The sequence below is a fragment of the Loxodonta africana genome, chromosome 12 (assembly GCF_030014295.1).
Source record: "Loxodonta africana isolate mLoxAfr1 chromosome 12, mLoxAfr1.hap2, whole genome shotgun sequence".
In the NCBI taxonomy this organism is placed as follows: Eukaryota; Metazoa; Chordata; class Mammalia; order Proboscidea; family Elephantidae; genus Loxodonta; species Loxodonta africana.
In genome coordinates, this window is record NC_087353.1 from 56,098,412 (window position 1) to 56,112,338 (window position 13,927).

The window sequence follows — 13,927 nt, forward strand, 5'->3', positions numbered from 1 at the left end:
TAGGACCCAGTGGGCGCTGTTATGGATTGCATTGTGTCCCCGAAAAATATGTTTTGTAAATCTTAACCCCTATAGGGAATGGGGTTTCTTTGTTATGTTAACAAGGCAGTATAGTGTAGGATGTATCTTGAGTCAACCTCTTTTGAGATCTAAAAGGAGCAGATTAAGCAAACAGAGATGGAAGATGCCATGTCACATAAAGATCACCCAGGAGTCCAGGAACAGAAGATGAAGAGACAAGGCCCTCCCCTAGAGCCAAGAGAGAGAAAGCCTTCCTCTAGAGCTGGTGCCCTGAACTTGGACTTTCAGTCTCCTAAATTGTGAGAAAATACATTTCTGTTTGTTATAGCCACCTACTTGTGGTATTTCTGTTATAGCAGCACTAGATAACTAAGACAGCCACCCAGTAAGGATTTGCTCATGGGTCTGATGGGGTCCCCAGCTGTGAGCATGTCCACTGTCCTGGAGGAAGAAGTGGGTGGAGGAAGGGGCAATGGGTAGGGTAGCCAGGACCCCTGGGTCACAGAGAAGGAGACAGAAGAGTCAGGGCCAGCAATTCCTGGGGGGTACCAAGGAGTATGGTTGGGGGACCCAGCCCCGGTGGGAGCCTGAAGAAGGGCACTGTAAGACCTGGAGATCCCCAAACAGCCATTGATCCCGGGGAGGTCAGGCTGGGAGGGGTGGTGGGCCCGGGGTCCCGCTCCTTCCCTGGCCACCAGGGGGCGCCCCCGCCGGCGCAGGAGGAAGCAGAGGGGACGCCAGGCCGGGACAAGAGGCCATGGGCTCACTGCTGCTGTGGCTGCTGCTGTCCTGGGCCGGGCTCTGGGGGCTGGGGAAGTTTGGGCAGGGCGTGAAGACGCAGGGGGGCTCACCTGCTCAACTCCCCCCAGTGTCCCAGAATCCAGGTAAGGGCCTAGGAAGCGCGCTTCGCGGTGCAGGGCGCCTGGGCCCGCGTGAGGGCGCCTCACCTTTCCTATCGCCCCCTACCCAACAGGTGCCATGAAGTGGAACATGCTCACGAGTAGGTGATGGTCCAAGGGAAGAGCGGCCTGCGGATCACCTGGGCGGGGGCGGGTGGTCACGCATCACTGTCTTCCTCCCTGGGCCCGGGAGGTAGCGGCGGGATGGCCTGTCCTCCGTGCTAAGCCGCGTGTCCGTCTATCCATGCCAGCACCCTGCGGGCTCCGGCATATCCACGAGCGCGTGGTGGGAGGCCAGAACGCGGTGCGCGGGTTCTGGCCGTGGCAGGGCAGCCTGCGCTTGCAGAAAAGCCACCTGTGCGGAGCCAGCCTGCTCAGCCGCCGCTGGGCGCTCACGGCAGCGCACTGCTTCAGAAAGTGAGTCTGGGGCGGACGCGGGCTGGGGACACCGAGCTATTGGGCCTGGCCTCCCCAGGTTGCAAGTGGTTGCGGCCCTGCTGTCTTCCGAGCCCCAGGCCTGGCTGCAGTCCGTTACACCGTCAGGAGTCCTTATTGGTCCCCCTGGAGGCAACCGTGTTGAGCGTCTTCCAGAATGTTCTTCCAGAACATTCCCGTGCACATCTATGTATATTGTCCTTTTAGTTTTAAACAAATGGCACCGCCATCCTTTTCCTTACCCACTCCACCGCAGGCACCTATACCACAGGTGTGGGAGGAATTACCTGAGGTGAGGAAAGCTCCTCAGGAAAGCTGCTTTGACCCAGCCTGGTGAGCACCCCACATTGGGGTCCCTTGTAGTACTCCCCCCAGTTTAGGGCTCTTTGAGGCAGAGACTGGCTGAGTGACTGGCAGGTCAGACGCTGGGGAAGGTGCCCACCCTCCTGCTCCAAACCCCCTTCCCCCCAACCAGCAGCCTCGGGCTCTGAATTGGGTGTGGCCTCTCTGGGTTCCTGCCCTTTCCACAGGGGACCCTTTGGCCATGGAGTAGGACTCACTAAGGGTGGCTCTCAGACATAGGACAAGCACGTAGTGGCAACCCCAGGGTTTTCCCTCCCATCCCACGGAGAGGCCCCAGGTGAGCTCAGGTGCCTCCTTCTAAGCCCCCTGACTGCACCTTCCTCCCTGCCAGGTCCATGGATCCTTCAGACTGGAGCATCCAGTTTGGTGAGCGGACTTCCCAGCCATCTTCCCTGAACGTGCGGGCCTACTACAACCGTTACCAGGTGGAGAGGATAGTGATGAACCCCAACTTTGGAGGGCAGTCACCCTATGACATTGCCCTGTTGAAACTGGCTTCCTCCGTCACCTACAAGAAGAACATCCAGCCGGTCTGTGTAGTGGACTCCACCATGGAGTTCCAGAACCGGACTGACTGCTGGGTGACTGGCTGGGGGAGGATCCAGGAGCATAAGGGTGAGGCTGGGGAGCAGGCAGGTTTGGGAAGGGCTCCATCTGCATCCAATTGTTCACCCACTGGGGCCTGTGCTGACCCACCAGGCGTTCTCTCCTCACCTGCTGCTTTATTCCCCCCACTTGCACAGGCAGGGTTTTCTGGACCAAACTCTCAGTTTCCGCTCCCGGCTGGATATATGGCCAGCAATGTGCCTTGGAAAGGGCAGCCAGCTCGGCCCAGGAGTGCACCCCAGCCTGTTTCTATCTCTGTAAATGCAAGGATGAGGGCTTTTGGGGGGGCATATTCGTGAGACTGCAAGTGTTCATTTTTCCATCGCACTTACATTCATGGTGCCCCTGTTCCCCCACACACTCAGTTTCTCCTTGCCCTCTGTGTCTCTCCTAATTCATGTCAACTCCCCTGGAGGACTGAGCCCATTGCTTCAGCTTTCTGATCCAAGCCATCCTCCTCCACCCTGGGCTTCCCACTGAAGCCCCCGGGGGGGTATCCTTGGGACACCCCCAAGTCGGCAGGGACCTGGCACCTGCTCATTTCTCACCCCAAATCCCCAAAGCACCCCGGGGCCTGTGGCCTCAGATGGGCACACTCCCTTTGCCTGCAGTGCCCCTCCCCACTACTCCCAGGGCTAGCGCATTCCTGCAACTCCCTATCATGACAATGATGACAACAGATCGACTCCTGCATGCAGGCCTCAAGCCAGGCACTATTCTGGGCTCTGGGACCCAGGAGTGAGCAAAGCCAAGTCTCTGCTCCTCCCGGAACTCACTTTAGAATGAAGTTTTTATACCCATTTTACAGATGTTGAAGCTGAGATTTAGAGAGCTGTGGGAATTGCCCAGGGCCTCAGAGCTAGTAAATACAGGAGAAAAGCAAAAAAAACGAAACCCAGTGCCATTGAGTCGATTCCGACTCATAGTGACCCTATAGAACAGAGTAGAACTGCCCCATAGAGTTTCCAAGGAGCATCTGGTGGATTCGTACTGCCAGCCCTTTGGTTAGCAGATGTAGCACTTAACCACTACGCCACCAGGGTTTCCAATAGAGGAGAAGCCAGGACTTATTGGCCCAGAGAGGGGGAGATGTCCCAAGGCCACACACCTTCACTTTAGAATGAAGTTTTTATACCCATTTTACAGATAATGAAACTGAGATTTAGAGAGCTATGGGAATTGCTCAGGGCCCCAAAGCTAGTAAATAGAGGAGAAGCCCAGTCTCATTGGCCCAGAGAGGGAGAGATGTCCCCAAGGCTGCACGCCTGGCATTGGAGGTGGGAGGGCTCCAGGGGAAATCTGCCTCCCTCTAGAGTTGGCAGGAGCTACATAAAGTGCTGCTGCTGCAAGGGGTGAGCGGATGCCGGCCCAGGGGCACAGCCAGCTGCACTTTGTGGTCCTGGGCCTGGACCCTGCAGCCGGACCTTACCATCCTCCACAAGCCAGTTCGTGGCCCCTCCCTGTGCACTCTTTGGCCAGGAGTCCCCTCACTCGCTGGGGCAGGGGCCATCTTCGCATTTACAGATCAGGAAACTGAGTCTCAGGTAGCCCTGGAGCAGCCTGCTCACCCTCTTGGCCGTCCAGTGGGGTTGCTGAGCACCCCCAAGGTGCTGGTTCTGGCAAGAGCTGGGGACAAGAGCCCTGCCCCAGACTCTGTGGGTGCCCCACAGCCCACCCTGCAGCCTGAGTCTCAGCTGACCATCTCTCTTTTTCTCCTGTCCCCACCCCCCAACAGAGCTGGAGCCTCCATACAACCTCCAGGAAGTTCAGATCTCCATCATAAACACCACCACGTGTAACCACCTATACTATCAGTCTGGTTTCCGCTCTATAATCTGGGGTGACATGGTTTGTGCAGGCACTGAGGATGGCACCAAAGATGCCTGCAATGTGAGTGCCCCTGCCAAGCACCCCCAACCAGGCCTGAGATGCACCCCCACTTTCCCGTCTTACTGACTCCTGGAGTTTTCATGAGAAAACACGTGCAGCCCTTTTTTTTTTTAATAAGATTTTATTGTGATTTTTGTGAAGGCTTACACAACAATTTAGGTTCCTGTTCAACGGCTTCTACACAAGTCGTTCAGTGACATTGGTTACATTTCTTCACAATGGGTGAACAGTCTCATATTTCTGTTCTGGTTGTTCTTTTCCATTGATCTAGTTTCCCTGCCTTCTTACCTTCCCATCTTTCCTTTAAAGTAATTGTTAGTTCGTTTGGTCTCATATAGATGAATTTTTAAAGACACACAGTACGCAATCTGTTTTTACCTCAAAGGTGACCTCAGGGCTTAGTTTTGGTTCAAGGTATAAAGAGGAGAATCTCAGGGCAATAGTCTCGGGGAGTCCTCTGCCTCTTATTGACTGATCATGTAGCACCGTCTCCCAACCCCCAAGCCATGCACCATGATCTTACCTCTTTTAATCCTCACGGCAGCCCTGGGAGGGGCTGATTTCCACCATAACATCTGGGGAGACATGGTTTGCATTGGCAAGCTAGAAGGTGGCAAAGACGCCTGCTTTGTGAGTGTCCCCCCTTCCCCACCAGGGCCTCGGGGCCCCGACATCCCAACCCCCTGCCCTACCCCCACCCTGGAGTTTATTATTACTGACCCAGAGTGTACAACCTGCCCCTGGTTTCCCACAAATTGAACTTCACGCCAGCCCCAGGAGGTAGGGGTTGTTGCCCCACTTTGCAGATGCAGAAACTGAGGCTCGGTCGCTTCAGCTGATTGTCCAGCTGCACAGCCCCTGCTCTCTGGCCTCTCCTTTAGTTCTGCGCTGCCCCAGTACCCCCGCCCAGGCTCACACACGTTGCTCCCCAGGGTGACTCAGGTGGACCCTTGGTCTGCGAACTGGACAATGTGTGGTATCAGATTGGAGTCGTGAGCTGGGGTGTTGGCTGCGGTCGCCCGAACCGGCCTGGCGTCTACACCAACGTCAGTGAGCATTTCCACTGGATCCAGGATCTGATGGGCTGCGGCCCGCCAGGGACAGGCCTGTCCTCGCTGCTGCTGCTGCTGTCTCTGCTCTGGGCGCCCCTGCTCCTGCAGCCAGCCTGAGCCCATGGAGCCGACACACTGCCCAGAGTTGGGGACACCTAGGCCAAGCCCTTGCTGAGTCAAGCTCGGTCCCTTCTGTCCCCTTGGCTAATAAACTCTTGAATGCTTGAGTTGATGCCTTGACAGCTCCCTCTGCATCACCCCAAGTCCACCCAGCTAGGCCTGTCCTTTCTTCCCAAGTCTCTGTCCCCATCTGCATTTTCAGAGTTTGGATGCTGACGGCAGACCCTGTGGTCAGTTCGATCAGAAAGGTGATTTAGGTCACCAGGCTCTCTGGGGTTGGGGGGATTGGGGGTTTTTGAGGGAAATGCTGTGGGACCCTCAGATCATTGGTGTCCCACACCCACAGATGCCAGACGCTCCTGGTCTGACCATGGTTCCCCCGAAGGGAGCCCTGGACAGGGCTGGGGTGAAAGCAGTTTATTGGGGTCATCCCAGGAAGCACCAGTGAAGGAGGGGGACGTGAGGCAGGGAAAGAAGAAAAGACGTCTGGGTGGAGAAGGTCAGTGTGGGCACCTGGGGCACAGCCAGGAAAGCCTGGTGCAAAGTGCCCCAGCATTGCCCCCTGGAAGATGACTGGGTGAGCATTTCTCTGCTGACCCCGTCCCTGGGTAGAGGGCTCCCCTGGAGTCATGGACTCAGAGTGGAAGCAGGCCCAGGTGAAGCCATGGGGGTGGAGGGATAGAATCCACAGTGTCTGTAAGGTGGCCAGGGCACAGTCTCAACAAGTACTAGAGATCTCTCCAAACCACTAAAGCAGAACCTGAATTTTCACAGGAGCCCCAGGTATTTGAGCCTGTGGGCTGGGGTGGGGGAGGGAGGTACAGTGAGAAGCTCTGTCTGGACCCCTACCCTCCTCTCCCAGAAAATGCATCTGCCCTTAGCAGCCCCTCCTCACCTCCCTGCCATCCCTGGAGCCTGGGGGAATGGCTGCAGGGGGCTCCAGCCACAGAGGCATAGCCAGGGTAAGGAGCACCCAGGGGCAATCTCTAAGTTGCGCCTCTCTCCCAATTTCAAAATGAATAGAAACTGATAAAAGAGATACATCAGCAGAAATGCCTTCCCCCCTCTTGTCCGGCTGCATCAGTCAGGCACCTTTCATATTTGTGGCACCTCAGAATATCATTCCGTGCCTTGTCTGGCACCCCCTTGGACTTTCAGCCTCTGCCACCTATCTGTTTTACACCTCTGTATCTACCATGCTTGAGGAAGGTCATTGTGGTTAATAGAAACGGCTCAGTGGCAACTCCACAATAATAGTAGGAGACTTCAACACACAGAAAGAAGCTGAATAAAGACACAGAAGATCTAAATGCCACAACCAACCAATATGACCTCATACACATATACAAAACACTCCACCCAACAGCAGACAAGTATACTTTCTTTTCTAGAGCACATGGAACATTCTCTAGAATAGACCACATATTACGCCATAAAGCAAGCCTTAGGAGAATCCAAAACATCAAAATATTACAAAGCATCTTCTCTGACCATAAGGCCATAAAAGTAGAAATCAACAATAGAAAAAGCAGGGGAAAGAAATCAAACACTTGGAAACTGAACAATACCCTGCTCAAAAATGACTGGCTTATAGAAGACATTAAGGATGGAATAAAGAAATGCATAGAATCCAGATGAGAATGAAAAGACTTCCTATGAGAACCTTTGGGACACAGCTAAAGCAGTGCTCCGAGGTCAATTTATATCAATAAATGCACATGTACAAAAAGAAGAAAGGGCCAAATTCAAGGAGTTACCCCTACAACTTGAACAAATAGAAAGAGAGCAACAAAAGAAACCCTCAGGCACCAGAAGAAAACAAATAATAAAAATTAGAGCAGAATTAAATGAAATACAAAACAGAAAAACAATTAAAACAGGTAACAAGACCAAAAGCTTGTTCTTTGAAAAGATTAACAAAATCCATAAACGAGTGGCCAGACTGACAAAAGAAAAACAGGAAATGAAGCAAATAACCAGAATAAGAAAGAGATGGGCAATATCACAACAGACCAAACTGAAATTAAAAGGATCATAATGGAATACTGTGAAAAATGGTGCTCTAACAAATGTGAAAACCTAGAGGAAATGGACAAATTTCTAGAAACACACTACCTATCTAAACTAACACAAACAGAGGTAGAACAACTAAATAAACCTATAACGAAAGAAGAGATTAAAAAGGTAATTTAAAAACTCCCAATGAAAAAAAAAGCCCTGGCCCAGATGGCTCCACTGCAGAGTTCTACCAAGCTTTCAGAGAGGAGTTAGCACCACTACTACTAAAGGCATTTCAGAGCATAGAAAGGGGAGGAATACTCCCAAACTCATTCTATGAAACCAGAATATCCCTGATATCAAAACCAGGTAAAGAAAATTACAGACCTATATACCTCAAAATCCTCAACAAAATTCTAGCCAATAGAATTCAACAACATAACAAAAAAATAATTCACCATGACCAAGTGGGATTCATACCAGCTATGCTCTGATGGTTCAACATTAGAAAAACAATTAATGTAATCCATCATATAAATAAAACAAAAGACAAGAACCACATGATTTTATCAACTGATGCAGAAAAGGCATTTGACAAAGTCCAACACCCATTCATGATAAAAAAAAACTCTCAGCAAAATAGGAATAGAAGGAAAAATCCTCAACGGAATAAAGGGCATTTATATAAAGCTAACAGCTAACATCATGCTAAATTGAGAGAGTCTGAAAGCATTCCCCTTGAGATCGGGAACCAGACAAGGATGCTCTTTATCACCACCCTTACTCAACATTGTGCTGGAGGTCCTAGCCAGAGCAGTGAGGCTAGATAAAGAAATAAAGGGCATCCAGATCGGCAAGGAAGAAGTCAAAGTATCTCTATTTGCAGATGACATGATCTTATACACAGGAAACCCTAAAGAATCCTCAAGAAAACTACTGAAACTAATAGAAGAATTCACCAGAGTATCAGGATATAAGAGAATCGTATAAACATCGGTTGGATTCCTCTAAGCCAACAAAAAGAACATCGAAGAGGAAATCACCAAATCAATACAACTTACAGTAGCCCCTAACAAGATAAAATACTTAGGAATAAATCTTACCAGAGATGTAAAAGACGTATACAAAGACGACTATAAGACACTACCACAAGAAACCAAAAGAGACCTACATAAGTGGAAAAACATACCTTGGTCATGGATAGGAAGACTTAACATTGTCAAAATGTCTATTCTACCAAAAGCGATCTACAGATACCATGCAATTCTGATCCAAATTCCAATGACATTTTTTAATGAGATGGAGAAGCAAATCACCGACTTCATATGGAAAGGGAAGAGGCCCCAGATAAGTAAAACATTTACTGAAAATGAAGAATAAAGCGGGAGGCCTCACTCTACCTGATTTTAGAACCTATTATATTGCCACAGTAATCAAAACAGCCTGGTACTGGTACAACAACAGATACATAGACCAATGGAACAGAATTGAGAATCCAGACATAAAGCCATCCACATATGAGCAATTGATGTTTGACAAAGGCCCAAAGTCAATTAAATGGGGAACACAGTCTCTTTAACAAATGGTGCTGGCATAACTGGATATCCATCTGCAAAAAAATGAAACAAGACCCCTATCTAACACCATCCACAAAACCTAACACAAAATGGATCAAAGACCTGAATATAAAATCTAAAATGATAAAGATCATGGAAGAAAAAATAGGGACCAACGCTAGGAGCCCTAATACAAGGCATAAACCGTATACAAAACATTACTAACAATGCACAAAGAACAGAAGAGAAACTAGATAACTGGGAGGTCCTAAAACTCAAACACCTATGCTCATCCAAGGACTTCATCAAAAAAGTAAAAAGATTATCTACAGACTGGGAAAAAGTTTTTAGCTATGACGTTTCCAATCAGCGTCTAATCTCTAAAATCTACATGTTACTGCAAAAACTCAACTACAAAAAGGAAAATAACCCAATTAAAAAATGGGCAAAAGAGAGCGAAGCCAAGATGGCAGAATAGACAGACGCTTCCGTCAAGCCCTCTTTACAACAAAGACCCGAAAAAACAAGTGAAACAAGTATATCTGTGACAAGCTGGGAGCCCTGAGCATCAAAGGCAAGCTTAGACAACGAACTAAGGGGCAGGGGAAGGAACAGACCGTTCAGAAGCAGAGAGGAGTTACCAGACCTGAATCATGGGGAGCCCTCAGGCACCAGTCTTGAAGCGGCTGCGGCAGCGGCGGGCTGGTCCTAGCATTCGGCCATAGTTTCCTCAGGGAGAAGCAGCCAGCCACACAGCCCACTCACACCTCCGGAACCTGAGGAGAAGGGCGCTCTCAGCAAAAGCTAAGTACTTGCGAATATTTTACCATGCCACCCCCACCCCCAAACCAGCTTCAGTGGCTGAATCCCTAAGCCTGAGATAGACCCTGGTGAGCACCTGGAGCCGTCCTCCTGGCCTTGGGGAAGGAAAAAATTTGCAACTGGGGGGAAAAGATTATTTGCTAGCTCCATTAACTGGGGGAGCTCAGAACAGAAGCAGCTCTTGTCCAGGCATAAAGCATCCGTGGACCTTGAGCACCTTTCCCTTCTGCATGGACCTGTGTGGGCCTATTTCGGGAGAATAGGCCCTTGTTGGCAAACTCCAACCATTTCAGCGGTGCAGTGGAGAGGTGGGTGTTTGACGTTTGACATTGCTTTGCCTATTAAACAAGGTCCTCACCTGCCCACAACAGGGACCTAAGGACTGGTGGCTCCATTTGGGTGGCCCAGCCACCCGCAACAGGGGTCCAGGGATAACTGGTACCTCCCAGTCCTTACAACAAAAACTTTGGGTGCCCATGGGCCCTCTGCAGAGCCCACCCACCAGCACGCTGTAGGGAATAGAGATGCGTTTTCCTCAGAGACACTTGGGGGTCAGTTCTCAGCCCGCTGCCTTGTTCAGAGCATGACCCCCTGCTGCAATCAGATACAGGTATATACGCCAATCACCCCTGCCCCTCTAAGACTGTAGGACAGAGCCTGTACCACATGCTTGATGATCACCTACCTGGAAACCTGAGCTAAATTCATACAAGAAAACTGAATGGACTCCTAGACTGATATACCTGATAACAGCTCTAGCCAGCTGGGGACAGGACACCAGAGTTCCAAAGACGAAAATAATCAAGCTAGCTCACTCAAGCAACCCATAGGAGTATAGTAAAACAAAACAAAGCAAGCAGCTACGACACAGTAAGCAAGCATAAACTAAAACAATAACTTATAGATGGCTTGGAAACAACAGTCAATATCAAGTCACATAAATAAACAGGCCATGATCACCTCAACAGGCTCTCAAAACAAAGAATCCAGGGATCTTTTAGATGAAAGTGCATTCCTGGAATTACCAGATGCAGAATACAAAAGTTTAATATGCAGAACCCTTCAAGACATCAGGAAGGAAATGAGGCAATATGCAGAACAAGCCAAGGAACACACAGATAAAGCAGCTGAAGAAATCAGAAAGATTATTCAGGAACATAATGAAAAGTTTAATAAGCTAGGAAAATCCATAGACAGACAGCAATCAGAAATTCAGAAGATTAACAATAAAATTACAGAATTAGATAACTCAGTAGAAAGTCAGAGGAGCAGAATTGAGGAAGTAGAAGCTAGAATTTCTGAACTTGAAGATAAATCACTTGGCACTAATATATTTGAAGAAAAATCAGAAAAAAGAATTTAAAAAAATGAAGAAACCTTAAGAATCATGTGGGACTCTATCAAGGGAAATAACCTACGAGTGATTGGAGTACCAGAACAGAGAGGGATAACAGAAAATACAGAGAAAATTGTTGAGGATTTGTTGGCAGAAAACTTCCCTGATATTGTGAAAGATGAGAAGATATCTATACAAGATGTTCATCCAACTCCACGTAAGGTAGATCTTACAGAAAGTCACCAAGACATATTATAATCAAGCTTGCCAAAACCAAAGATAAGGAGACAATTATAAGAGCAGCGAGGGATAAAAAAAAAAGTCACCTACAAGGGAGAGCCAATAAGAATAAGCTCGGACTACTCGGCAGAAACCATGCACGCAAGAAGGCAATGGGATGACATATTTAAAAAATTGAAGGAAAAAAATTGCCTGCCAAGAATCATATATCCATCAAAACTGTCTCTTAAATATGAAGGTGAAATTAAGACATTTCCAGATAAATACAAGTTGAGGGAATTCATAAAAACCATACCAAAACTACAAGAAATACTAAAGGGAGTTCTTTGGTTAGAAAATCAATAATATCAGGTATTGACCCAAGACTAGAACACTGGGCAGAGCAACCAGAAATCAACTCAGACAGGGAAATCCAAAAAAAAAAAAAAAAAAAGCAAGATTAAAAAAAACCCAACACAGGGTAATGGCGATTTATTATATAAAAGAAGGCAACATTAAAATAATAAAGAGGGACTAAGAAATGTAATCATGCACCTTCCATATGGGGAGGAAGATACGGCGATACAAAGAAATAAAAGTTAGTTATAAATTTAGAAAAATAGGGGTAAATAATCAGGTAACCACAAAGGAGACAAACTGTCCTACTCATCGAACTAAAATACAAGGGAAAAATACAGACTCAGCAGAAACAAAATCAACAACAACAAATATGAGGAAAGGACAATATACAAAGAAAATCTACTCAGCACATAAAATCAAGTGGGAAAGAGAAGCTGTCAACACAAAATAAGACATCAAAATGATAGCACTCAATTCATACCTATCCATAATTACCCTGAATGTAAACAGACTAAAAGCACCAGTAAAGAGACAGAGAGTGGCAGAATGGATTAAAAAACACGATCCATCTATATGCTGCCTACAAGAGACACACCTTAGACTTGGAGACACAAACAAACTAAAACTCAAAGGATAGAAAAAAATATATCAAGCAAACAACAATCAAAAAAGAGCAGGAGTGGCAATGTTAATTTCTGACAAAATAGACTTTAAAGTTAAATCCATCAGAAAGGATAAGGAAGGACACTATATAATGATTAAAGGGACAATACACCAAGAAGATATAACCATATTAAATATTTATGCACCCAATGACAGGGCTGCAAGATACATAAAACAAACTCTGTCAGCACTGAAAACTGAGATAGAAAGCTCCACAATAATAGTAGGAGACTTCAACACATCACTTTCGGTGAAGCACAGGACATTCAGAAAGAAGCTCAATAAAGACATGGAAGATCTAAATGCCACAATCAACTGACTTGACCTCGTACACATATACAGAACACTCCACCCAACAGCAACCAACTATACTTTCTTTTCTAGAGCACATGGAACATTCTCTAGAATACACCGCATATTAGGTAATAAAGCAAGCCTTAGCAGAATCCAAAACATTGAAATATTACAAAGCATCTTCTCTGATCATAAGGTCATAAAAGTGGAAATCAATAACAGGAAAAGCAGGGAAAAGAAATCAAACACTTGGAAACTGAACAATACCCTGCTCAAAAAGACTGGATTATAGAAGACATTAAGGATGGAATAAAGAAATTCATAGAATCCAATGAGAATGAAAATACTTCCTATCAGAACCTTTGGGACACAGCAAAAGCGGTGCTCAGAGGCCAATTTATATCAATAAATGCACACATCCAAAAAGAAGAAACGTCCAAAATCAAAGAACTATCCCTACAACGTGAACAAATAGAAAGAGAGTAACAAAAGAAACCCAGAGGCACCAGAAGAAAACAAATACTAAAAATTAGAGCATAATTAAATGAAATAGACAACAGAAAAACAATTGAAAGAATTAAAAAGACCAAAAGCTGGTTTTCTGAAGAACTCAACGAAATTGATAAACTATTGGCCAAACTGACAAAAGAAAAACAGGAGAGGAAGCAAATAACCCAAATAAGAAATGAGATGGGCGATATTACAATAGGCCCAACTGAAATTAAAAGAATCATATCAGATTACTATGAAAAACTATACTCAAATTTAAAAACCTAGATGAAATGCATGAATTCTTAGAAACACACTACCTACCTAAACTAACACAAACAGAGGTAGAAAAACTAAACAGACCCATAACAAAAGAAGAGATTGAAAAGGTAATCAAAAAACTCCCAACAAAAAAAAAGCCCTGGTCCGGAAGGCTTCACTGCAGAGTTCTACCAAACCTTCAGAGAAGAGTTAACACCACTACTACTAAAGGTATTTCAGAGCATAGAAAAGGGTGGAATACTACCAAACTCACTCTATGAAGCCACCATATCCCTGATACCAAAACCAGGTAAAGACACCACAAGAAAAGAAAATTATAGACCTATATCCCTCGTGAATATAGATGCAAAAATCCTCAACAAAATTCTAGCCAACAGAATTCAACAACATATCAAAAAAATAATCCACCATGACCAAGTGGGATTCATACCAGGTATGCAGGGATGGTTCAACATTAGAAAAACAATTAAATGTAATCCACCACATAAATAAAACAAAAGATAAGAATCACATGATTTTATC

The 13,927-nt window shown here is 46.7% G+C and overlaps 1 protein-coding gene across 1 annotated transcript; it reads left to right on the forward strand.

Moving 5' to 3' along the window:
- The first annotated feature begins 778 nt into the window (after positions 1–778).
- LOC100658888 (testisin-like) lies at positions 779–5,383 on the forward strand. The gene is made up of 6 exons (XM_064294787.1): positions 779–905; positions 995–1,021; positions 1,172–1,337; positions 2,050–2,333; positions 4,060–4,214; positions 5,147–5,383. Exons 1-6 carry the CDS (start codon positions 779–781, stop codon positions 5,381–5,383), a joined length of 996 nt encoding a protein of 331 aa, XP_064150857.1.
- The last annotated feature ends 8,544 nt before the right edge of the window (positions 5,384–13,927 follow it).